The sequence below is a fragment of the Rhipicephalus sanguineus genome, chromosome 8 (assembly GCF_013339695.2).
Source record: "Rhipicephalus sanguineus isolate Rsan-2018 chromosome 8, BIME_Rsan_1.4, whole genome shotgun sequence".
Taxonomy (NCBI): Eukaryota; Metazoa; Arthropoda; class Arachnida; order Ixodida; family Ixodidae; genus Rhipicephalus; species Rhipicephalus sanguineus.
In genome coordinates, this window is record NC_051183.1 from 17,120,272 (window position 1) to 17,147,045 (window position 26,774).

The window sequence follows — 26,774 nt, forward strand, 5'->3', positions numbered from 1 at the left end:
CCAGATGTAAAACTGAGCATCGCAAAATGATGACAACAGGTCAATGTTGCATGACTCTCACCTGTGGGTTAGCTTCGAGGTAAGTCAGCAACATGTCCACAAGCCTCTCTTTGTCTGACACCTGAACGAATACGTCAGTGCGAAAAATCACGTTAGTGAAGCAACAGATACAAGAAAGCGGAAATAGCGGAGGCATTCACAGAAAGCCTTAATGTGCCGTCATACGTAATTACACTTGCTGCAAGCGAATGAGAAGGCAATGCAAACAGGGCAAAATAACTCTACACTCAAACCTCATTATAACACAATCACATCTGACACGAAAGTAAGTTCCTTATACACTCAAACCTCATTATAACAAAGTCGCATCTGCCACGAAAATAACTTCGTTATATGCGAAAATTCGTTATAAACGTTTATTTGTAATACTGTAGCCACGGCCACCTGAATCGGGGCGCGCGGCGGTGTTGCTCCGGCCGTCCCATTCGGACGGAGGAGGCGTAATTGCAGAAAGCGGCGTTACCGCTCCTTTCACCGCACCGCGGCGCGCTCCTACTACCCCTCCATTCCTTTGCGCTCTATGCGGGAAGGTTTGCGACGCCTTGAAGATATCGCTGTAGAGTAACCGTGGGTTACCATAGCACTTCCCCCACCCTCAAAAAAGCACATAAAAGGATGGATGGCGGCTATCGCTATATTCTTTATTTTTGTGTGTGTGTGTGCGCGCCAGTTCTTGTCGTGATGATGGTGACCGAAGCGAAAACACCCGTGAGTCACTTATCAAGAAAATTGTTTTGGTATTCTTAAGTGCAGCATATCAGTAAAAAAGTATACATGCGAAGGAAAGCACGAGATTTATTAAAAACTCCTTTTTTTTCTGAGTGCTTCCAGAATAGGGGAAACGATCCGAAGGTTGGTTCCGCTAATTAAAGGAGGTTGGCGGATTTCCCTTAGGATGCTGCGGCCTTGAGTGCGCCAGCTTTACCAGCTAGAAGGAATGCCACTTTGGCGTCGAGGCAACGTAAGGTTTGTTGGTGTTGACATACAGTTAGGCACGCAGCAGTACAGCACGTTTCTGAAAAACACGGTAAATTACACATGGAATCCCAACGCAGACTAAAAAACAAATTACTTGCCTGAAGTCAACGTGGTATGACAATGTGAAAAAGCATATGAAAACCTATATGCTAGTCGATCCTAGTCGCAGAAAGCCTTATCAGCAGCCGCTCAGCCAACGAACCGGTAGATTAGTTCGAATCTTAAAGGGCAAACTGCATGCAGCAATAATGGAGGTGGAAATTGGGAGACCCTTAAGCTTCACCTTTAAGAGTTAAATGCGACAGCGATATCTGCGCGCATACACACACGCACACAAACGTGCACACACACACCGCCGCCGACACCGGAATTACTGCGAAACGGGCTCTTTCATGCTGTCGCGTTAAAACGACAAGCGATACCAAAACGAGAGAAAGTGGCCATTGCGCGACCGACCCTTAGCTAATTCGCAGGCGACAAGCGTCACTCATCGCTTTCGCGTTCAAATTCGCCTACATGCGGCCTGCGCTTAAATAAGAACGTCTCATTCACATCAATGTCGTATCGTGGAAACTTCAGAATGCAAAGAGACGTGCCCACAACAAAATGTTGCCTATCATCGGCAAGGTGAAAACGACTACAGCATTATCATTACCGCAATTTAGTTTTCCAGCAACGTGATGCTCTTAAGACAGCGCTCGACCGCAGAAGATAGTTATGCAGTGCCGACGACGACGAAATGTATTTCCTTTAGAAAGAAGCATGGCGCGCGCCGGTCCAGGCGGCCGTGGGAGAAACGAGCGCCAAAACAAAGAATGAGAAGCACGGCAAATCACGTACTCGGCACAATACATGTGTCGTGGCACTTATGTAACGGCCGTGGTCATGGCATATGAACGCGCAGCGCCACATGAAGTCTCCTAAGAACGCTGCTTGGCTCTACCTCGACCGTAATATGCTACAGAGAACAACACTCACTGTGTAAAGCCAGATTAACAATACATAACAGCGTACCTTGATTCCAGTTACCACGTGCACGATGTCCAGTGTGCATTTTTCCAACACATCTGCGGCTGTCTACGGCGCGGCCAGCGCGGCATCATCCACAAAGGGGTGGGAGGAGAGCGCCGCGTCGCGGCGCGCGGCTGCACTACCTCAATTACATTTTTTCAAAGGGGCGCGCGCCGAATGGGACGGCCGGAGCAACACCGCCGCGCGCCCCGATCCAGGTGGCCGTGCTGTAGCTATTACAAGACTATTCTTCATTTACTTCGTTATAGCCGACAATTTGTTATATCTGTGTTCGTTATAACGAGGTTTGAGTGTATCCTAAAATTCATTATAAACATATATTTGCAACACTGTACATATGACAAGACTATTCTTCATTTACTTCGTTATAACCGATAATTCGTTATATCGTGGTTTGTATCAGTTTCCACTCTCAAAGGCAAAGCTTAAGTGTCCTCCAAGTTGTTTTCTTTCTCTTCCCAAAGGTAGGACTTGGGCTTGTAGTCAAAACGTAGGTGCAAACTATGCTTACAATGACAGAGAAGTTAGACGTGGAAGGTCAATGCCTGAAACATTACGGCAACTTCGTAAGACAAGAACTGTAGCCAGCATGCAAAACACTTGCCTTGCGGATGAGGAACGCGAAGCTCTCGGCAGCAAAGTCCCGAACATACTTCTTCTGCTGTGGCCCGAGAAGTGGAACATACAATCTGAAATGCACGTTAGGTGGAGAAAGTTTGTACGGAATCGCAGCAAGGGTATACAAGACAAAAAATTGTGAAATTAGTAACGCAACTGTTGCATACAAACTGCTAAAAAAGCAAGCAGTCGCTAAAAGCCAGTGACACGTAAGTTTTTGAAATGTGTGGGTCCTCGTGGTACACTTTAACAAACTTAATGAGACAGCATTATGGCATCCAGTCACCTTGTGAATGCTATCCCTAGTTATTTACATCCATACAAGGTTCAAACAGGTAATTAGGTCAATAGCTAATTAAACTTTTAAGGCCATTCTAGGCATGCTTTAGAAACACCACAGCACACATGGAACAATTTCACCACACATTTAACTTCTTTGACATATGTGCAGCACATTCACGGTACAGCATAGTGCGCATTTTTGTTCGAAATGACTGTTCAGTAGTTCTTAAGGATTCAAATTCATGCGATTTTTTTTCCAATTGAAATACACACAACTTTGACAAATCGAGCTGTGCAGTTAGTTCATTCAATTCAAATTAGGAGACTTCGAATCATCAAGTAGTGCAACAGCAACACAATCGTGGCTAGACATGCACAACGATGCACATTACTGAACAAAGGTCTCTCATTTAATGCAATTGCATCGGAGAGTAAAGTACTATGACATAGCTCACTTGAATATGAGGTCGATGTCCTTGACCATATACCGCCAGAGAAACTTGAAGAGGTAGGAGAGGCAGACGAAGATTCGTTCCAGCAGTTCGGGGTCATGGGTGTCGAGGTGAGCACAGACAAGTCGGAACACGTCCGGGAAGCTCGGGTAGAAGTCGTACTGGAGGTCTCTGGCCAGGGCAACTGTGATGCTGGAAACAATGAGTCATGGTTGACATTTAGCAACTTGCTTTACAGTCTTTGACAAAGTTTTCAAATTGTGATAGATTGTTGACGAATGCGACTGCATTTAGAAAATTTCTCATGCTCACTCCAGAACTGCATCTAGGGCCTTGTTCTCAAGGTTGCCCAACTGTGTTTTGATGATGTCCAGTAGTGCATCCTGTCGAAGTAAAGAAAAAAATAACAAGTGCAAGGGCTGTTAATCAGATTCCAAAGCAAAGCAAGTGCGTGAAATATAGTACGCACAGCACGCAAGGAATTCACAAAATGTCACAAATTCTGCCTTTAAATAAGGCTTCATGGCAGTCCGCTCAACCGTAATGCAAGATCACACCTGAAGGCCATAATATTGAGGCCAATCTACAAACTGGCAATAGTTTATGTCAGTAATGTTAAAGAAATACACTTGCGCAGCAGCTGGTGGCACCATCTACAGATGTCACTAATGACGTGCACAACCACCACTGCAACAGCTACATTCTTACCACATAAAAGGGACACGAAAGCAAATGAATCGGTTTAGATTGATAAATTTTACTCTGAAAACTATAATGTCGTTAATTTCACCATCATAGCTTTAATAACCGAGGAGAAAGTCAAAGTCTCATTTTTAAATTTCGCACCGAAATCTCAGAGTGTGACTTCACGTGCATTTTTCATACTTCGGTGACATTGGCCCAACGAAATTTCCTGAAACTTGGTATGGTAAGTCTCTGGCCCCCTGAGAGGATAATGTACTTCATTCTTTACTGATTAGGGACAACGTGGGTCCTAGTAGACGTCATCAAAATCTATGACGTCACAGCGATTGGCGCAGGAACTTCAAGGCGCCGTCACCACCCGCATTTTCTCGCTTACAAAGTGTCATCTCGTGTTTATTTTGGTCTGAAGCAAAACTGCTAGCCGGCCTAGTTGGAACGAATTCATTGTAGTACTTGTGCGAAAACAAACAGGGACATTGGTACTGGGAAAGAGTAATTTACTAATCAGTTTTCTCTCTAATATCCCTTTAAGAAAGCGGCTGCAAAGCAAACTGACCTTGCGAAGCACAATTTGAGGCAAGGTGTGAATCTCCGAACCAATGTCATGCCTGAGTTTGTCTGAAAAAGAAAAAAAGGTATCAGTACAGTAACATTGTTTTATCAATGAGGCTAAAATAATTTCCGATCATGGCTTCAAATGTTGTGCTGCATACAGTTGAACACATTAGAATACGTCCCACGTAGAAAAATGATTTGCCAGCAGCAGTAGTCAGCTTCACCAAAGTGCTCTTGTAGGTGATTTGTGAGACAAACAAGGTGATGCCAACTCCACATTCCAATGCGATAGTGTAAACACAAATCTTTTTTCGGTTGTAAAGTGTATTCAACTGCGTTTCCTGCATTTTAGAGCTAATCTTTTTTGGTTATTGAACATTGTATTTATAAAGTACTCGATTTCCATCGATTTATCCATAGCTATACGTTGCACAGTGGTGATTTGTATGTGTAAGATTTTACAGGATTTTATAGTAGCTAACTTCATGTGTCGTCATTGCAGCTATGTTCAAACCAGTATCATCATCTTGCACAGGACGTCCCGATTAAGTTTTCAAGTACAGGATCTCCTACCTTACCACTGACTTTGAAAAAGTAAGGCACACAGGCAGACTTTTTTTAGGCGTGTTTAGCTTTCTTCTATGCTGAAACTGTACAAACTGTCTCGGCTTAATAATTGCTGGGGCTTAACATCCCAAAACCACGATATAATTATGAATCATGCCGCAGTGGAGGGCTCCGGAAATTATGACCATCTGGTTCTCTTCAACCTGCCCCTAAATTTAAGTACAGGAGCCTCCAACATTTCGCCTGGCCGCAGGAATTCGATCCCGCGATCTTCGGGTCAGCAGTCGAGCACCATAACCACTAGACCACCGTGGCGGGTCAGTGTGCCGACTGTTCTGTCGTTCCGATTCCGAAATGTTCTCACCAAAGTCGTCGGTGCAGTTCAGTTCGGACCACTTGGTTAGAGCTTCTTCGACGAACGTTTCGCTCTCAAACGGCGTCAGTCGCCTGTGGGGGCCCACGCGGTGGATGACATCGATGTTGATGTTCGACAGCCGCTCCGAGAACGACTGGAACTGAAAGACAGAAAACGCGACGAAACCACAGAGATGACTCTAGATGAGGCTATGTTGTGCGTTCGAGTCACGCTGTTGCGTCTTGATACGAAGTTAACACCTCGATTTCTCGAAACGTTCGCTCCAAGGATTTTTCAACGTATTGAGGTGTGTCATAAGGTCATGCCACTTTGACTTTTCTATGCTAACAATAACATTAGTCACAGCGTCGTTTGAGCCGAGGTGTCTTCAAATCTGTTGACGATGTGTCAGTCACGGTGCTGGCACCAAGGACGCCAACCACAGCGTCGCAGAAATGCGACGCTGCGCATTTTGCGAAGTGTGCTACTTGTAAGTTAGACGTTCCGGTTTATAAGTGTACGATTGACGATTATCACGCACCGAAGACGCGCCGACACTCTCTGCAAAGGCATTGATCAAAATACATCCGAGCGCGCGGGTCATAGGTTACCGGTAAATGTACGCGGAACTGTATCACCTGGCTTGTGAAGTAAGAACACACGATTCACTTACCCTGAAAGTGTTGTCCGCCTTGTGTTTTAGCGGTTTGTTCTTCATACCTGCCGCTGCGGAGCAAAATAACGCCGCTTGTCTACAATGCACGTGTGAATGGCATGGAAGTCGCCATGTTGCGGTGTCCGCTTGTATGATGCATGCGCGATGGGCTTTTGAATGACAGAGCGAGCCTGCTGTTTTGTTTTTCACGTTGGGTGGTGTCCCGACTCCAAAACTCGCGTACCAGCGACAGCTTTAATACTTTTGCGCAGGACAAGCGCCAAATTAGTATTGCGGCAAAAGAAAACCCGTTATGGTCGCCACTGTTTTTGCGGAGAATGTTAGCGATGTCGTCCAACTTTTACAACAACGGTTGTTTATTGAAACAAACAATTTAGCATGAGAAAAGCCTTTTCTAAAGAACGTGCGCCGCCATACTGTTTATACGAAACTGTCTAGAAAGTTGCACTTTTCTGTGTGCATGCATGCCTTCGTCCAAGTAGTGTACTAGTCCAAGATGCAAGTCACCACAAAATCGCAACTGCAAATCAGTATCGACAGGCATCAACTACCAGAAAAAGCAATGGCAGCACTCTGTTCTCATCCCGCCCATAGAGGCCGCATTTCGACGGAGGCAAAGTGCTTGAAGCCCACGTACTTTGATTTAGGTGCACATTAAACACCATAAAGTAAAATTTCCGAAGCCCTCAGCTACGGCGTCCCTCAATTATATCGTCGTTTTGGGATTTAAATCATAGCACTCTGCTCTTACCTGTCTGCAATGAAGATTCGACTTCCAATGTAGGTGCTTCACCTCTCCGGAGTAAAATTACAAGTGATCTTTCGAAGAGCACAAGTTTCGCAGTCCGCTCCACAGATTAATCTGGGAAAGCATAATTCCAGCCATTTCAACTGCTTCACCAGCACACAGGCTACAGTCGCCACCCAGACCAGGGGTGCAATTCTGTGCAGTGTCATATTCCGCAATACTGTCAAATTCCCTAGTGGTGGCACTTTAAGCCAATAAGAGGCACAGTAGCAGCTTTCTGGTCCAATCAGAGTTAACTGAGATGGTGAATTTGACAAGATGGTGGAATTAGGCAGTACAGAATACTGTACAGAGACTGGAGTCAATTTCTCGCACTTCCGAGAGAAGAGTGAGAGAGACAATGAAACAAAATACCACACAACAGTTTATACCGAAATGCATCCTTTTATTACACTCTTTTTATTTAGAGATGTTGATGTACAAATAGGGGTGTGAGGCATGATCAAAACTGCTCGAGATATAGTCAAGTTCTTCAGAATGTACAAGTTGATACACCATCATTGGTAGCCGCCCCAAATGCCACCCCCCTCCCAATCTCCCCGTCCTCCGCTACCTCTAAAGAGTCGCACAGAATGTATGACCAAAACAAAAACCAGGGTCCACTCAAAGCTTTAATGGGACAGTCGATGAAGAAGCAAGGCTGCGTAACAGTCGCGGCATTCGAGAGGCCATGCAGATCAACTACAGGCCAATCTTGTACTTGATGACATTGCCAATCTAACGGTGCACTTTTAGCTAAATGGGCGCATGAATTTCAATGAGGTGTACGTTATGGCAGATGGGGTGCCAGGACTGGTGGCTGACGTCGATGAGCGAAAAAAAAATTTAAAAACCATGAAGATTCCATCCTTGGTGTATGTTTACCGAAAATGACAAATACACGACTCTATGTACCAGCAAAAGATAAATGAATAAAAAAGAAAAAATGCATATGAAAACATACAGAATGAAAAAGACGATTAAAAAAAATAATGATAATAAGGCAGCAAAAGGTGCTCCCAATCAAAACAAGCTAAGCACGATTTCAGTGTAGACAAAAACAAGCTCCTCAATCAGAGGAATGCAACATCCTCACTAAACACATGCTAAACTGTGTACCAGGGGAAAAGAACAAACACTACCTTAGACACGAAACAATCAAAACACTCGCCAAGCATCGCTGGAACCAGTATTCATTTGTCCAACACACTGAGTGTGACAATCATTGCTTATTCTATGGCCACCATTCTTGATTACGACACACAGGTCAGTTTCGCTGAACACGACTACAAAACAACAGAAGTTTCTTCCTTCCCAGTCAAGACGAGATAAGAAATGAGTTTTAAAATTTTGCTTGCGCGATGAACAATGAAAAACTATCTTTAAGGTACCCGACCAACAAGTCTGCACAACCACTAGGAAAGCATGCCATCTTCTTGCTAACGCACGGCACTCGAGGAAAACCTAGAAAAGAAAACCTGCCTACAAAAAGAATTGCGCCCTTCAGGAGCTGAGCTCTCCTCAAGTACGAGCCCCATTCCCCTAAACTATCACTCTCTCTGCAATCAAAGAAAGAAACTTTTTGCGCGCGCCAACAGATACACGCTGGATGCCGCAGCCAAGCCGCAGACCTTCAGCATACAAACCACGCCCTTTAGCTTTGCACACCTTTGATCAGACCCAGCGGAAAAAAAAATAACAATGACAACAACAAAGATAGGTATGAATACCAGATTTCCAAATACACAACAACAAATTAGAACGGCACCCGGCCCTGCAATTCCACAGAGCTGCCGCCGCCGCCTCAGTTTCTTTGTTGCTCTCGCCCCCAACAGTCCTTCCCAAGTGATAAACAGCGTCAACGAATGAAGCGGCAGGTACAGTGGAACCAGAGCCACCGGCGATACAACAGCCCCACGCAACAATGACAAAGAAACTTGACTGAAGCGGTGTTGTTACCCCCTTCGCTTCGGTGCCCCCGTTGCACAGCCCCTCCCTCCAAGACCAGTGGTGGCAGTGGTGTTTGCCTCTCACCACAGAACGGTGTCCGCGGTTGAGAAAGGAGTATGAAAGGGGAGGGGGCTGCTTCTTTTGCGAACGGGTCGCAGAAGGGGGGAGGGGTAGCCAGGAGGGGTAGGCGTAACCGGTGGCATCCACTACTTTCGCGCGGGCGGAATCTGCTGCATGGGCGCGTAGCCGCCGCCGGCCGCGTACGTCTGCTGCTGTTGGTAGTACTGGTTCCACTGCTGCTGCTGTTGCTGCTGCTGCTGCTGCTGGGTTTGGTAGTACTGATTCCACTGCTGCTGGTACTGCTGGTACTGGGCGGCCTGTCCGTAGGCCGCGGCCGGCGCCTGCTGCTGGGGCGCGGCTTGGCCGTACGACGCCGCGGCGGCCGGGGGGACGACGGCCGGCTGCCCGTAGGCCCCGGCGGGTGGCACCTGCTGGCCCCCGTAGGGTGGCTGCGGCTGCGGCTGTGGCTGCGGTTGCGGAGCCGGCGGCTGCCCGTAGCCTGCGCAGGTAACCCCGAAAAGCACTCGCGCTGAAGGGGGCAGAGTCGGGAAGACAGGGGGGGAGGAGAACCAGCGCATTCACCACGGCTGACGTCGGGGCTGTGGCGGCAGGGGCCAGCCTGCGTGTGGCACACACAAACAACACCGCCCACGTGTGGCCGTATCCCATGTGGCAGCAACCAAGCCATTCTCTCTCTCTACGGACTCTCAGAGACCAGGCGTCGTGCGAAGAACGTGCGACAAGAAAGGACCGATCCGCACACGGCAGTCATCCAGCCCGTCCAGTCATTAGCAAACTACACACATAGTGCCCGTAACGGCGTTGCATACGCAAGAATGCCACGTTACGCGTACAGTGCGTGCGCACTATGCGTAACACAGCGCAGTAACACATGCAACGCCGTTACAGAGGCTACGTATGCAGTACTAAAGCTCGCTATTGACGCGTCGGCAGTTTCCGTCGGTAGAACGTGCCTCCCGTCCATCCTCCCTTCGAAGAAGACAGGACATTGACACAGTTTTCTCGCTGATAACCGGATGCTGCCGTAGTCAATGTCCCGCGTTATTGAGCAGGGATTTGTAAGGAAACACTTTCTCCCGACAAAAACCCGTGCTGTGACGGGTCGGACGACCGCTGCGGGAAAACGGTCTCAAGCATGCGCAACACGACAAGTGTCACGAGCCTTTTTCTTTTTTATGGAACTCGTATTTAATCGCGTTTGCAACGTTCTTGCAGGATTTGTATACTCTGGGAATTTTGATATTTTAGCGCAGCAGGATGAGGGGTGTATGAGCATTAGATAGCACGCGAAACGGATTAAGGTAGCAAATCAGTTTACGTAAAAACTTGCCTCGAGTACTCTTGGGAGCAGGGCAGACAGCATGCGTCTTGAGCGTGTCGACAACTACTCTAGGCTCACGTTTAAGACTCACGCTAGGGTAATGCCTCAGTTACGGCATTGCCTGGCTACGAAAAAGGAATAAGCGAGTCATTTACGGTGTATTCACCCAGTAGTGCTGCGCAGCTAGGCCGCAAAGGCCGTTGCAGCTTAGTCCAAATGCCTGTGCCATCGGGTCTCCGCTTTGAAAAGAAAGGTTATACAAGGACATTCCTTATCAGCAAGTTATGGCCCTCTCGCCAAGCAAGCAACTAGCAAAATGCATGCAACATTGCCAACATGCCTCATGCACCCAGAAACCCCACCAAGGGGGAGGAATCACATCCATACCTTGCTGGCCATATGATGGGTACTGTTGATTGTAGCCGCCACCGTATCCACCGTAGGACTGGGGAAAAGAAAAAAGAAAGCAGCGTTTTAGCCCTATGTCCAGCTGGCTACGTAAGCCAGTGTTTTCCGGCATGAAATTCCTTTCCTGGAGGCAACATCTAGCACAGAGAGTACAATAGGGACTTCAGTCGACCTTAGCAAATGACGACGGCAAAACCTCGGCACAGCAAATCTCAAAGGGTAGTGCAATATACTATTCGTTATCAACCACATCATCGAAGCATAGGTATCTGGAACAGAAAGTCTGTTCGCAACCAAAAGTGCGGACTGCCGTACCCTGCTTCAGGCACAAAAAAAAACACAAACCAGTGCGACAGCCTATATCTGAAGTGTTTATGAAACTTACAACTATAGTAGTGCCAACGTTAGTCACAAGCGAGAAGAAAGCACACATGAAGCAAATGGTTATCTCACAACACCACAGATTACAATGAAAGCTCGTTAATTCGAACTCGAAGGGGACTATAAAATTGTTCGCATTAAGCAGATTTCGAACTGGCATGCGGAACCCAAAAAAAGCCACCTCTGGACTCGTTATCGCAAATTATGCGCTACATGTTTGTGGCAGGTGATTTCGTAAAGCAAGTTCATGGAGCTCTAACAGCAAACAGAATTAACTCAGTTGTGGCCGAACAGTTGTGGTCGAACATAGTTGTGGTCGCTCAGTTGTGGTCGAACATAGCCAAGACACAGTCAACGTCCGATTGGAAGTGGTCCCTAGATTTCCAATATGCTTCACCTCATCACACCTCGGTATTGCGGCAAAGCTGCCTTTCAAGCTCTGCTACAGTCGCAAATGTACTAACTCAAGAAAGCGCTGGTTCCAACATGGAGATATGTGCAGAGTTGGGGGCTCAATGCTGTTTTTGGCCTGTAATTTAGGCAGGAAGTCCAAAAAATCGGACGCCGAAGCTTCTTAGCATCCAAAATTTCAGATGTTCTTATTAGGTGTGTGCGAATATCAAATTTTTCTAATACGAATCGAATACGAATATCCACCTTCGAATATCGAATCAATATCAAAGGAAAAAAGCCTCCACAGTAACAATATTTTATTAAACATGTAGCTATTTGAAGAAAAAAAACATTAACAGCCTGACTGGCAACACACACTGCTATCTCCAAAACACAATGTCCAGGCTAGCACAATGTACATCACAACACAAGCGAATATCACGGCACAATGAAAGTAATGACTACATGTTATCATGAAGAAATATGAGTTGCTGCACATGATCAGGCAGCAGGCGCTCCCTTGTAACAGAGACACCCCCCCCCCTGCCACTGAAAAGGCACGCTCGCTTGGAACAGAAGTGGCTGGTATAGGGAGTTACATGGGGCAAAGCTTTGCCAGACTGAGGTATCTCCAGGTGCCTACAGTCCGCCACCAGTCACGTGGGTCACTGTCTTTTTTCAGAAGTGGTCCCGCATAGTGAACGAGTGGTAGTGCGGCACGTTACGGCCGCATAATATTGAAAATGCACGGTTACATGATCGCCAACAGCGCTGCACGTCGGAAATGCACCAGCAATAAATCATACGTATTGGGGCGCTCGTCGCAGGCAGATATCGTGCCTCCGTGTACTTACGATGTTTATCGCTCCTCTCGGCAACGTTTTTAGCGATACGAACTGTGGGGGTGCTATACAGCAGTGAATCTCTCTTTTGGGGTGTGGCAGCGCGCGCGGATGGACGACGGCCATGGGTCCATGGGGGTCGGTACCGCGGCTCGCTTCCCTCGGGCCCTCGTGGTGAGTCGTACATCTGCGGCGCCGCCTTTGCATTTGTATTGTATTATATTGTGTTATTGTATGTCTTATTGTATGTCTTATGTTATATTGTATTGTATGTCTTACATGGTCTCGAGTGTGCGTTATATTCACTGTCAGCGCGTAAGTCTTAGCGTGTTACGTGTTTACTAATTCGGCCAGCGAGCTCGCCATATATGTTTTAAAGAAGTGTTTAATAAACCTACACGCGTTTTGTTGCCCGACCGTGTGAACTGTCTCCGTGTGTTCCGAGGGCGGCGGCGGTTATATCGCTCAGACCCCACACTGGCTTCCCAACGGGGGGCTCTTGGAACATCGGACGACGGTTTTCGCGGTTCGGGGCAACATTTGTGTAGCCGGCTAAAGTAAGCCTAAGGGGGGATTTTCATCGCTAGCGTCGGCGGCGTGCTTTTTGGAGAGCGCGATGAGATCGGTTGCTGTGGCGTGTTCAAACTTGTCGGCACGCTAAGTTTTATGTGTTCGCAGGCGGTTCATTTTTATTTTAAGAAGGTCGTTGAGTGTCGGTACGAGAGTCACATGGTCCGCATCCTGGGAGAGCAAAGCACAGAGAACGTGGATGGTAGGCAAGCCCGAAGCGAGTGAGTACAGAAGCCTCGTAGGTGGTCCGAGTTTTTCTGTAAATAGTTTTCTTCTGTCTCTTTGACTCTGGGAGTCGCGGCTTGTGTAGCCGGGTGGCCAGGGGCCACGGGTGTCGTTGCTGCTTGCATTGCGGCTCGACGCCGGGGCGTCGTGACATCGTCCGGGACGGTGGACGCCGATCGCTCGGTAAGCTGCTGTGTGCAGCGAGCGCTTAGGGCCACCTCACAGAGCTGATGTCTCCTCGCGGCTGCCTCCTCTGCGCCTGTGCGAGTGCTTGTTTTTGGATGCCGGTTGTGTCGAGCGAGCCGTTAGGCCTAAGGCTCTGCTTAGCTGCCTGTTGCACGTGAGACACAACCCGCTGGATCATGGCGTCGAGTTGTTGCACTCAGCTTCCCTCATTTTTAGCTTGCGCACACGATTAAACTAAGAAAAGCAACCGTTCATTGCATTTGTCGTCTCAGTCACCACCGATGTCATTGCCAGCCGGACTGCACCGTTCTTTCGAGAGTGTACACAGTGGCAGTTGTAACCCGCGGATGGCTGTGTGCTGCACATCGTCTTCAGCGATGGCCGACATCCCGTGACCTGCGTAGCTGCCTTCAAATCAGTGCCCTCGTTGAGTGCTGCCCGCAACCAGAAGACGTGTCGGTGCGAGCGACGTTCTCTCGCGCCAACGGCGACGTTACCTTTGCGGTTCCGGGACTGAGGTCAAGCCAGCGCAGCGGTGTCGACCAGCGGCTGTGTCGCGGTGCACGGACATTCTGTAGGGACGTTTACGCCACTTGTTCTTTCGTAGAGCTTGTGTAGCAGTTCGTTTTTTTTAAGTTTTCCGGGATATGGTTTTGATTTAAGGTTGGGGGGATGTGGGGTTGCTATATCACCTCTGTAAAGGCGCCTGCCTTTCGAAACTTTTCGAATACACGATTTTCGAATCGAATACGAATATTTCGAATATAATATTCGACGAATATTCGAAACTTTCGAATATTCGCACACCCCTAGTTCTTATATATCGACGTCTACGAGGCAGATTTGGAACTCCGGACGAAGGGAGCACACCCTTGTCCGCCACATCAGTTGGGCTTCCACAGAAGTTGAAAGAGGAGGAGAGGTTGAGGAAATGGAATCTTTGCCTATCATGTGTAAAGTGTTGTCGGCAACACTTTGGTTGCACCAAATCACGTACATAAATAGAATTCGGCCTCTACATTGCCTCATTCTTGATAAGACAACTATGAAACACCACCCTGCCAGCACTTCATCAACCTAGCAAAATGAAACACTTTCATGTTGCTATCTCATAAGAATATGCTTAGAAATCCTCTCTAACTTTTTTCTCTGCAATTTCACTTCGAAGTATTCGAAAAATATTCTAGAAATATTCGAGAAATATTAAAAAAATATTCGATTCGATTCGCACTCACACTTCAATATTCGAATTCGCTTCGCACCCAAAATTTTGCTATTCGCACAGCTCTAGAATTAACTGATCTTTCAGTGATAAGCGAGAAACAAGCACCGACATGCATTCATGTAAGCAGTGAGCCCTAATGTTGAAATATAAGATGCTATTTGTGCTTCAAAATACATTTATTTACATGGCGGAGTTAATGCAATCAAAATTAAAGGTAATCAGCAATTTGCACTTGGTTGCATTTCTTCTGTATCGATTATGAGCATCGCTTACAGCTTGCCCAAGAGCTCCAGTGCAACTTCTGAATTCTCATCTGCTGAGCAATGCTGCTGTTGCGTTGTTTTGCATCTACAGTGCATTTGGTTTGGTTTTGCAACACACTGTAATCTCTCTGGGCAGACTTCAGCGAGGAGCAATGAAAACCAGGGGCTCCCAGTTCGAATTAACCGTTGTCGATACTGACGAGTGAATTATAGAAAGTTTTCGTCCATAGAGATACACAGGGCTGTGCCGGGACAAGGGTGTCAGTTCTAATTAACTGCAAGTTCAAATTAACGAGCTTGTACTGTACCTGCAAGTCAGTGTGAGTGGAGACACCTATGCACTAGCCACACAGATGTCACAGCTGGAGAGAGCGCTCATCTTACTGCCTTGTCGCACTGGGCAAGCTAAGTTTGCTTGGAAGGGCAGTCAGTGGGGACAGTTGGAGATTCGTGATCTTAGGCTTACAATAGCTGTAAACCTAAGTTTCGCAACCCTGCACCACCAAACTGTTTCCAGGGGCCACTGGGCTCTTCACAGTTCGTGCTCACCTGTTGCTGGGGTGGCATGGGGCCTTGCGGTGCTGCATGAGGCGGTGGGGGTCCGGCTCGGCCGCCACCCCCGTAGCCTCGTGGTGGCGGGGGCCCGCCCCACCCTCCACCTCCTCCTCCCCCCCTCGGGGGTGGAGGACCGCCCCTCCTCATGTCTACGCCCCCGCGCATCGGGGGTCCTGGTGGTGGTGGCGGAGGGCCGCCTCGGTTGCCCATGGGGGGCCCACCGGGGGGCCCGCCCCGGAAGCCGCCGCCGCCACCTCCTCGGAAGCCTCCCCCACCACGATATGGAGGGGGTGGTCCACCATAGCCTGCAGGAAACAAACCAAAGAAACATTGCCAAAATGATTAAAGAATGAGCGTAGGTCTATAAAGGCAAGTCTTGGTGGAGAACTTCTAATGTCACACAAATGTACTGCAGCAGAACAACAATGGTACAGGTGACTAACAGACAAAAGAAAAAGAAGAATTTAAGCCGATGTTTTTTTTTTTCGAAAAAAAAAAAACGATGTGCAAAAGTGGGGGGGGGGGGTCGACTTAGATACGAGTACAATGACTAAGGTTTTTTTTTCTAGTCTTGTGAATTTCGGGGTTCGTCTTAGAATCGGGGCCGGCCTAGATTCGAGCAAATACGATAGATGCCATCGCTAAGACACATACCGTTTCAGCTACGGTATCGAGGTGACGTCCATGAAAAATTTTTTGTTTCTTACATAGAGTCTATGGCACACCAAGCAAAAGTTCCCACATAGTTGACAACATAAATATTAATATTAGTCTATGCTAGTGGCAAAAAACACACATCGGCACCTTCCCACGAAGACTACCTTGGCGAGCGTCTCACCGTGCGGCAGCACAAAGAGATCTTGCGCCCTCTAGGAATGCACGAGCAACATCGAGAGTGACCATTGTCTTCTGTTTGCAAGTCACGCTCTTGCTGCACTGCGGGATGTTTCGATTGAAAACTCGGCGCGGAGAGACGGCATCTCAATCGCCACGGCTTCTCGACGTCACCTTCGTCACTCCCAACTGCTCATTCACCACGCGGCACGTGTCATTAGCAGCAGAATTGGGTCTAGACGCATTTCGCACAACATGCCGCGAAAGTTCCGAAATCTGCAGTTTCTGATGCGCACGCATCAATGCCGCAGTACAGCACGTGGCATGACGTGCATTTTTGTGGCCGTACCCTTACTTACAGGGTCCAGCACTCTTAAAAAAACAGGTACAGGAAGCGAGAGCAGGCTGTGTTCAACTCACCTCCCCGGCCGGGTGGTGGTGGTCCTCCACGAAAGCCGGGACCGCCAGGCGGTCCTCCACCTCGTGGGAACGGTCTCCGTCGGTCAAACCCACCTGCGGAGACAAGTTACAGGCTGGCTTGCAACGGCACACTTTACAGTAGAGCCGCCAGCCATCTGCAGCAGTGTAATCCCTTAGACACCCAATTCTTGCCTCTATAAGTCCTCAAATCGGTGGTACAATCGCAGTTGTGTCCACCAGGACACGATCGCCATTGTACCTCTGGTGTGGTGACTAATAGAATTGGTCCAGCCTCATGGCCAATATTGGCACCAGCGTAATTTTAGGAAACCGGTTCAGCCACATGGCCAGCATTGGCACTGGCACAATTTCAGGAAATCTGTTAGACCATAAAGGCAGTTTTGGTACCTGTAGGATGCCGGGAAATTGGTTCGGCCTCATGGCCAGTATAGGTACTCTCAAAATTTCAGGAAATCGGTAATAACATAATTCGAGAAAATCATGTTGGCCTTATTGCCAGTTTCTGTACAGGCACTGTAAATTGCCTTGGCCAGGTTTGGTAATGACATATCTCCAGGAAATCAGCTCGACCTTATGACCAGTTTCTGCTAAGGCCTAGTTCTTGGCTATTGCTTTGGCCTTATGGCCAGTTTTGGTACAGGCATACAGGTCCAGTAAATAGCTTTGTACTTAAAGGGACACTAAAGGCAAATATTAAGTCGACGTTGATTGTTGAAATAGCGGTCCACAAACCTCGTAGCGCTGCTTTTGTGCCAAGGAAGTGCTTATTTTGAAATAAAATCACGTTTTTAGTGGTCCGCATCGCGTTAGCCCGCTTCAAATCTCCCGTCTGAAAATCCGACTCTCATACGTCACTGCTGCCGTGCCCAACGTTGCCCGCTTTTACTGCGCGGCCGCCGACACTAGTAGCAGCCGAGCGGAAGTAGCGGGACCCACAGTAGCAACAACGGCGCTGCGGCAAAGACTTGCTCGGATGGGCACATTCAAAGCCGTCACCAAGTTGCGGTTGGTCTCGTAATCCTCAGTACGAAAGCGTAGCGAGCACACACGCAGAGGTTTTGACTGTTTAGTACACTGGCGCAATGGCATGACACTAAGCCACTTCGAGCGTAAGGGTTCATTCCGCGGCACTCAGTGAAAAGACACACCGGTGTCCTTGCTGTAGCACTGGCGTCGTGCACCATTCGGGCATCCGGCAATATCACACGCATGCGGCATTTTGTCGAACTTTCTGTCAGAGCGACTTTCACGAGCGCGCAAAACACGCACGGCAGTACGCGATCCCGAAACTACCACTGAGACGGGTGAGGCACAGTTCGGCGAAAACGGAACCTTTGAACCACGCGCGCCGTCCCCATGGCAACGCCACGGAGGTTTTGTTTTCCATGAATCCAGCGGAAACGAACAAACAGCATTTTATTACGTCTTTTGATGCTCGGAATGTTCTTTTTTTACTGCTGCTAGTTTGATTACTAGTGATTTATTGTAGGCCGACTTCCCTACGTCATCGGGATCACTTCGAAAATGTCCCACTCGTGGCGCTCATCATGTGATACATTTAGCTTAATTTCTCGGTAAGTAGGGCACTGCTGTTGATAATATTGCCGTTTTAGAAGTTGTCATACATTGGGCTTTCACTCTGACACAAATTGTTATTTGCCTTTAGTGTCCCTTTAAGACAAGTTTTGGCACAGGAAATTCCAGGAAATCGACTGGGCCTAACGGCCAGGTTTAGTAGTGTCATAATTCCGGGAAATTGGTTTGGTCCTACGTCCAGTTTTCTACTGGCATATTTTTAGGAAATCAGTTTGGACTTATCGACCAGTTTTAGTAGTGCCATAATTCCAGGAAATCAGTTTTGCCTGTGAACTTGAGTTTCTTCATCCTGCAAATTTCTGTAAAACCAATTGCCACTGATCCTGATTTGCCATCATACTCCAGGCACGTAAACACAGGGCAAGGAATGCAACAACCAACATTGACATCAGCACCTCCCACAAGGCCCTCATTCAGCAGGCCCTCTTTTTAAAAAAATAAAGCAGACACCCTATGCAGGAATTGTCTCTATATTCAATATTCCATCTTTTCACCAACATACAGCAACAATAACAAAACGTACCAGTCACTGAGCCAACACAAGCAGACACTAGCCATCATCAGCCAATACCAGCCAACAATGGCGGTCATTTACACATCAGCCAACATTGGCCATAAGTAGCAAACATGAGAACAGCCAACTTTGGTCAGCTAGTGCTGCAGTATGCAAGTAGATAACAGTAGGCCATCAAATGTCTTGCAGTAACTGTAATGGCCTACTTTCTTTTTGTGTCGGTCATTTTGATTTACTGTCATACTGGTACACACTTACATAATAAATGCCTAGACACATTTATCTCTAGAGACATTGTCAAAGAATGCTTACACATTAAAAAAACAAAAAAGCATGACTAACCACGAAAGCCTGGCCTGAATCCGCCGCGATCACCACCGCCGCCGAAGCCACCGCCACGGTGGTTGTTGTCGAAGCCGCCACCCTGCCGGAAGCGCTGCTGCGGGGGTCCGCACGCCGCCCGGCCTTCTTCGTTGTACTTCTTCACAAGGGGCTCAGCCTCCTCGCGTGGGAGCTCCGTGAAGATCACCTCATCAAACAGGCTCCCTTGCTCGGGCATCACGAAGTTCGCTGCACGCATGGCAACACACAGAAGCGAGGAACGGGAGATCGTCGTTAACGTACGCATCAGCAACAACGTCAACTACACCTCGTATTCCAGACTTATAACCTAGAATGCAGCCTCCGCCCTCATGCGATTGCAAAAGGTGCACGCAAACATCCCGCGGCAACCCTACCGCCACAACTAACATGCTCAAGCTTGCAAGTATGAGCTAACCGCTTGCTAAACCTAGCACTTCAAGTACTAAGTGCACACCCTCGACCCTTTGCTGCAACCGAATCAACACACAAGTTTGTTGGCACCTATAAAGAATGTGCCAACGCCTTCAGACAGATGAGAGATTGGTATTCCCAAGTTTGGAAAGGCCCCACGCTTTTGCTGCAGCTCTCGAGCACAGTGCACACCCATCGGGAGTACGGTAAGCGATAAGACATGTTGCTTCCATACACATCGCTCAACATTTTCACAGGCCTACAAGCATATGCTTAAGACCTTCTTCAACCTTGGGCACCCAAACTCTCAAATATGCTCGGCAAAATGTGCCAAACCTCACTACAGCAAAGTCACACCAGAACGTCCAGCAGGACAAGTCTGTTACATGCCAATAGCTAGCAAGAAACATTCTAGGTTATATACAATTATGTTTTATATCCATTTGTTACACATTAATACGAGCAACAAACGTTCTCTATTTACTCTGCTGTATCAAGGTTTGGCTGTGCAGCAGGTGAGATACAATGCTATTGCCTCGGGAGGCAGTTTCCCTTACCGGGAGAGAGCGCGAGTGAACGAACGAGAACAAGTGTGCACCTTTCATCTCAAGGACGGCAATGTCCGGCACATCCTTCCCTTCTTCCTTTTCTCGCTTTTGACACCGCCTGAGGAACTCTTCATCTGTGGGCACTATCACTACGGCTCGACGCTTGAAGCCCTCGAAGGGGCGCATTTTGCGCCGCTGCGCCGTCGGGTACACATTGGTCTGAAACGAGGCACCGCGCAGAAAAAGCCCAAACACCCCTGGGTCAGCCACTGTCCAGCCGTTTTTTCGGTGAAGTCAGGGGCGTGTACACACACACAAACACAGTCACAGGAGCTAGCAGCACGCGAAGACTAGGGAATATGTGGTGGCAAAAGGGTTAGCCTGTCGCGGGTGGTGAAACTGACGCATCCAACTCACCTGGTCGAGAATGTAGTTGCGTGGAGTCTTGGATGCCATCTCGAGCAACTTGTTGAGACACTTGGTGGACTTGTCGATGAGGACGTCCCAGCGGCCTGAGTAGTTGCGTTTTCGCGGCAAGCCCATCACCTACGTCAAAGGTACGAGGACCTTTCTTTAGTGATTAGCAAAGCTTGCCAGAACCTGTCCTTCGTAATCTTACTGGCTTCTACAGAGCAAATTATTATAAGGATCACCACGACGAAGCATCTAAGCAAGGCCTTTCAACCCTTCTCATGCAGTCACAAGCGACTGCTTTAAACTTAGCCTTTTCTATACAACCACCAGTTGCTCATATAGGGCTATGTGAATGAAGACACCAGAATGACAGACAGCTGAGCTAGCTGGCAAGGACTCATCAAAAAGAAAGTAAGGCACACGGACAAAGGTAACAGGACTACACGAACGCCGACTGTCAACTAAAAAGGCACACCACAGTGGAAATGAAGGCCACAAAAAATTTCAAGTCGATGCTAGCACACCTTACCTTCTTTATGACAAATACACTATGACGCGAACCAATGATCAATTAGTGGAAATCCCATGCCAACATCTGCCAATTTTCTGATCAAAATAAAAAAAAGTAAAATACCATATAGAATTAGCAGCATTCTTCTTGAATGCAACTAGAAATGCAGCTCAGACCACTTATAATGTAACCGCTTGAAACACAGGACCAGCAATAAGGCAGCTTCTTCAGACTACCGTTTACTCTTCCATAGAACTCCGTGTGCATGCACACCGCTTATCGTAATTTAGCAAACTGTAATGCAGTTACTTGGTCATTATAATTAATTTGCTGGGCTATCCACTACTGAAACTTCACTCCAAGTCGAGAACTGCACTATGGCTTTCACACTCAAGTTCTGCACACGCTTATCGAAATTTTCAGGTGTGAAGCCCAGCATATGAAATAAGATCAGGCTTTTAAAAAGTAAAAGACAAGTCCAATCTCATAGCAAACACAAGCGTGTCTTGCCCCTGGTTTTACCACTGCCCAAAAGTAGGTGAGCAGCGGGGAATAGAGGACAAATGCTGCTGTCTCACGCACAAGAGGAAATTGCCCCCTCCTTTATGAAATCAAAGAAGACGGCAGCTCAGCGTGAAATGCCGAGATGAACAGTGCTGCTGATTATGTAAAAACCACAATCGGGTAAACCAGACATGACGAATGAAACAAAACCACTACCATAAGGTGAACAACCCTACGCTGTAGATAAGATGCACCATCATCTGACCTGCAAAGACCTATATCAGACCTGCTATTACCGGGATGAAAGTATTTATAAAAGAAAACTCAGTCACAAGCAACATGTTTGAGCAGCTGCCAGGGACATGAATTGTGGAGTTTTACTAAGTCAAGCCGACGGCCACCCACCTTCATCTTGTCAATGATGTTGTTGGTGCCGAGGATGTTGTACTTGCGCTCGGGAAACTTGGCCGTGTACTCGTTGGCCCACGTCGTCTTGCCGCAACCAGGCAGTCCACACATCATGATCATCTGCAAAACAACCGATGGCTTACTTGTGTGGGGAGGTTCAATCTTGGAGCCAAAAATTACTTCCCGATTCTAGTTACACTGCCGAGAAAATTTTGGTAGTTAAGTGTACATGTTTATTTTGCATCAGATGTACTTTTTTTTACTGTCTTGTATTGTTGAAACATACATAGTATATGGTCGCCAAGTTGATGTATGGTCACCCATTTGATTTGATTTGATGTATGTCACCCATTTGATGTCAAAAGGGAACGATGCTGGGCCGGTTGATGTTGCAGCGCTTGTGTTGTCATACTCTCTTGGTCTGAGTTAGGATCCGCATCGTACTCGTACGCACTGTCATTCACCTCAAACGCCGCATCGAGCTAATTCCGATCTTGGCTTGGATTGGCCAGCTGTTTGGCTGTGGTAGCCGTTCAATGGTTACTTGACCGGCTAAAGTCAAAAGGCAACCGTTACGTGTAGCCAACAAACACAGCCTTTGAGATTGGTAACTTCTACGTGGATTTCGACACTGCATCGATCTCCTGCTACAGTATAGACCGCTTATAACGTAAGTCACCGGAGTCGCGAATATCCGCACTATAACCAAAACAACCTTTTCAAAGGCTGCACTTGCGCAAAAAGTGTTGAGCATGTAGCCTCGCGTGTCCGATAATCGACATATGCGATTTGGGGCGCTTACAACCACTTAAATCTCCGAATGCATGTTCAAAAATTAACCGCCAAAGACCCGCATTGCCAACGAAATGAACACGAGGGGAAAAGCAAACAAAACAAAGTGCCATCGCGGAAATTCGCCGACTACGTTTCAGGCCACCTCGAGGTATGCGCATTACACGGAAACCATGTCGAATCGCGACCGAAATTTCACGTGCTGAGCGCGGTACCGATCGTTCGATTTCACGGGCGCGCACGCGATGTCCAAGACATTGCAATCGAATCCGGAACCACCATTCGAGAGTCGCTTGTGCCAACCATGCCCTCGTTTTCATTAACGATATGATTCCCTTCCCTTCAAGTGCAGCCATCGCAAAAAGTTTCGTTGATTCCGCACCAAACCGCAACTTTTATCGCCCGCGACCGCTACCGAAAAGCAACCAACGCTCATTAGGCCTAGCCTGCGGTTCAGCATGTTGTCGCGGGAAGTTTGTCCAAGACAACATGAAGGTCGGACGTCGAAAAGATCGCACTCAAGCACTAACCCAAGAACAGCGCGCGTGATACGAAGTTTGCGTTCGCGGCCGGGAGACCAACGGCGACAAAAGCCCGCCAAGCTCGTTTAAGGGGGGACGCGGCTTTCGTATCGCGAAAAATGGCAAAAAAATCGATTTTTTTAAAATCACATTTTCAGTTTCTGTAGACCTTTTTCTATCAGATTCCAAAATATCTTCACCAAAAACCACGTAGAAGTGCTTTAAAAAATTTGTTACGTCCGCCAAGGTGGCGAAAATTATTGCGGAAATTCCAAAAAAACACAGATTTTCAAAAAATCATAGCTCCGCAACGGCACCACCGGGCGCCGATATTTTGGTCTCGTCGGAAAGCACATTTCTCCATCTTCAAATTCCCCGCCTCAGCTGGCTCCTCCCTTCGAAAACAAGCGCACAAAAAGCAAATGTTCGAAGGTCGTTTCGAGGCCTCCGATTGGCCGCGTCCGCCATGTTGCCCCAGCGCGCCTCGCCATTGGTCCGATGCTCGCTTCGGGAGATCGTCGGCTGCTGCTCGTCCGTCGCGACGGCTGTCGAATTTCGAAAGTCTGACGCGTTCGCACTCGTTCTGTTCACGGCTCGACGATCACGTCGAATATAACTACGTTTTAGTTCGGAGCTGCAAGCGGAAGCTTGATCAGATTACGATGGCGCGCTGCGCTCGTAGTGAACATCGTCGCGCGTCTCGGGCTCGGACCGGCCCTTTAGCGTTGACTCGTCGGATCAGCGGTCGGAGGTTCTGCTTATCAACACTTCGGACGTCGTGACGAAGATAATCGCGGGACGACTCCTTGTACTCGCGACCACGCATTACGTACTTTGAAACAAACATCGGGCACCGCGGCCGGCGCGTCTACTGCTCGGAGTCGTCACTAGGCCTAACTCCGCTCACGGCGCCGGCGTGCGATACGAACTTCGAACTTTGCGGGCAAGAACAACGCGTTAGCGGACCCGCGGCAGTGTGCTTCTTCGCAAGCAACGAAGCGCATCTCCTGCCAGCTCCTCGGAACCGCGGATGGTCATTTTTACGCATCGGCAGCGGACCCCACATCCAAGCTCGTCGCGCAGCGGCCGCGCGTCGGCGTCCCGAAATGCGAAACCAAACACGTTGCGCGCCGATTTTTCGTCGCCGCACCTAGGGATATTGCGCATCGTCAACGAATGCCGCCAACCAGCACATCGCGTGCCAACTTCCCGGACTCCGCGGCCGAGCACTTCGAGGTGAAATAAAGCGCTGTTGATGCAATTTAGGTGCGCTTGGAGCCGTGCGTATCGCCGCAAGCTCTCATGAATCATCTGAAAAAATAAAAGCCTCGCAGGTAACCGTGTCCGCAACCGGGTGAATGATGAAACGCATCACAGTCGAGGTTTACAAATAAGCTTGAGTGAAGCAGGGAGATGAGTTTACATCTGCCCAATTCGCGTCTTGAATAAACTGCTAAGGAATTTCTATTCCACCAATGTCTTGGCCATAACTGCCTGTTATTTAGAAGGAAGGGATAGGTTGTCATGATGAGAGCCACTCTTAGTATTCTATAAAAATGATTCAATGATCAATTGCAACCAAGACTGTTAATTATGTTAGTGATAGCATGAATACAAGAAAGCTGGCAAATCATATTACATGACCTACTTGCATTACAATATCTTGCTTTTGTCATGTTACACCACTTCATAACTTCGTTTAAAATCCATGCTACATGCTCTTTGTATATCAGAAAAGGATTTTAAGAAAAAAGAGAGAAAACAAAGGCACAACCGATGAAAGGCCACATGTGCAGGAGGTCCAACCTTATAAAACACCTTAAAGATCACAATCTTCTTGTGTTTTAGACAAGCAAGGCACTTCAAACTAAAGACAGGGCACTCAAGAAACTGCACATTACAAAGGACTCAAAATATTACGACCCCAGTGCCTTTTGATGAAGTAATATCGTTAGTACAACTTTAAAAGCCGTTTTCCCAAAACGACTTTTCTTGCTTCCAGCTTCGCTTGTTCCGCTGTGACCGCTGGGTCTATTTCAGTTCCGTTTTTTGTTCTATATTCCTTGAAGCACAGTTCAGGGCGTGACATTCTTGCTTTTTCAGTATGGCCTTTTGATAATTAGCTATTTGACAAGTTGCATAAAGCCTCGATGCCTGTTGCACAGTCACCTCATGAAAAATGAAAACTAAAAAAATTTTTGTTGCAAATAAAAAAATCTAAGAATGTCATGCCCGCAATCAGACATCTTACAATGCATAGCATTTTGAACGAGTTTTCTATCGCATTTTTTAAGCGAGGCAGACTCGGAACAAGAGCAGAAGGTGAAATATATTGTACATCAAAAAGTTGTGGAGATATATTCATGAAAATTCTACAGTAGCATTAAAAAAACATTTCAGATAAGTGTGCCAATTTTCATCAAAATCCATGAAGAAATAAGAAAGTTGGTACCGAAAGCCACGTCCCCCCTTAAGTCCGCGCACTGGCAGAAAAGGCGAAAGCTCGCGTCATGAAGCCGCAAAACTTTTCAATTTGCGGACGAGGTAGCAAACGCGATATCTGTAGCAAGTGTGATAACAACGACGCTTTTCCCGACAGGAAACTTACTGTAAAGCGCATTTGATGAGGACGCGATCGTACGTTCCACGCATTCCACGCGGAACGCGCTGCCGGCAAGCTGCCGCGGAGCCTTGCCGCCGCCGGTGCAAAGGCTACTCCGTCGCCTAGGCAACCACCATCCTTCCCCACTCGGCGAGCCCGCATAGCGCTGCCGCGGTCTTTTTCCTCCCTCCGCCCCTCGTTCGTTCACTGTGCGTGCCCTCGCCCTTCGCAACGACCTCGTCGCTCCCTCCCCAGCGGCGTACCTCCTTTGAGAACCGCACCCGCTGCCGCGTTTGTTAGAAATATTTTCCCGCAACCGCATTATAAACGGTATTTCATCTTGGGGGACTGCACAATAAGCGGTATGCCTATACATGCGGTTCTATGGGAGGGTAAACGGGAGTCGAAAAAGACCGCATTATAACCGGTCCTGCACTATATGCGGTTACGTTATAAGTGGTCTGCACTGTATAGCCAGTGCAACATTTCAGCTCTGGCCACCTAGCAAAAATATTGTAAACATTGCAGAGAGCTTGTCATGGCCTTCAACGTCAAACTCGATCAGCCAGTTGGAGTCCGAAAAATGGAACGACACACTGTAGGGTGTCCGAATTTTCGGTTGTAAATTTATGTTACTTCCATGGAACGCGTAGTGGTGCCGCGAAGGAGTCTGATTAAACGGGCACGTCCGAATTTTCAGCGTCCGAATAAACGGTCAGCAACTGTATTTCCACGTGCAAATCTTAATATATTTGCTTGCAGCTTCTTGCTACAAACCACTGCATGACAGTATTTCGCGTATCTGAGCTGAAGCAAGAGTTGCTTCAAAGCCGACTTTTGGTCAACAC

At 47.8% G+C, this 26,774-nt stretch overlaps 2 protein-coding genes across 4 annotated transcripts in view; both read right to left on the reverse strand.

The window, feature by feature from the left end:
- LOC119401468 (small subunit processome component 20 homolog) overlaps positions 1-6,394 on the reverse strand; it is a 113,071-nt gene extending 106,677 nt beyond the window's left edge. Inside the window, exons 1-7 of the mRNA XM_037668299.2 lie at positions 6,278-6,394; positions 5,614-5,764; positions 4,684-4,745; positions 3,735-3,805; positions 3,426-3,614; positions 2,675-2,759; positions 62-121 (exon numbers count right to left, since the gene is read on the reverse strand). Coding sequence (XP_037524227.1) covers positions 62-121; positions 2,675-2,759; positions 3,426-3,614; positions 3,735-3,805; positions 4,684-4,745; positions 5,614-5,764; positions 6,278-6,322 — 663 coding nt within the window. The 5' untranslated portion in view covers positions 6,323-6,394. The remainder of the gene's footprint in view (positions 1-61; positions 122-2,674; positions 2,760-3,425; positions 3,615-3,734; positions 3,806-4,683; positions 4,746-5,613; positions 5,765-6,277) is intronic.
- A 1,060-nt stretch (positions 6,395-7,454) lies between these two features.
- The window catches only part of LOC119401469 (heterogeneous nuclear ribonucleoprotein U-like protein 1), a 30,779-nt gene continuing 11,459 nt past the window's right edge, over positions 7,455-26,774 (reverse strand). For 2 of the 3 annotated variants that reach the window (XM_037668301.2, XM_037668304.2), the window contains exons 11-18: positions 22,009-22,131; positions 20,592-20,720; positions 20,225-20,393; positions 19,195-19,422; positions 16,722-16,814; positions 15,462-15,772; positions 10,807-10,864; positions 7,455-9,576 (exon numbers count right to left, since the gene is read on the reverse strand). In XM_037668301.2, coding sequence (XP_037524229.1) covers positions 9,224-9,576; positions 10,807-10,864; positions 15,462-15,772; positions 16,722-16,814; positions 19,195-19,422; positions 20,225-20,393; positions 20,592-20,720; positions 22,009-22,131 — 1,464 coding nt within the window. In that variant the 3' untranslated portion in view covers positions 7,455-9,223. Of the gene's footprint in view, positions 9,697-10,806; positions 10,865-15,461; positions 15,773-16,721; positions 16,815-19,194; positions 19,423-20,224; positions 20,394-20,591; positions 20,721-22,008; positions 22,132-26,774 lie in introns of all 3 variants that reach the window. The other variant, XM_037668303.2, reaches the window with a different exon arrangement.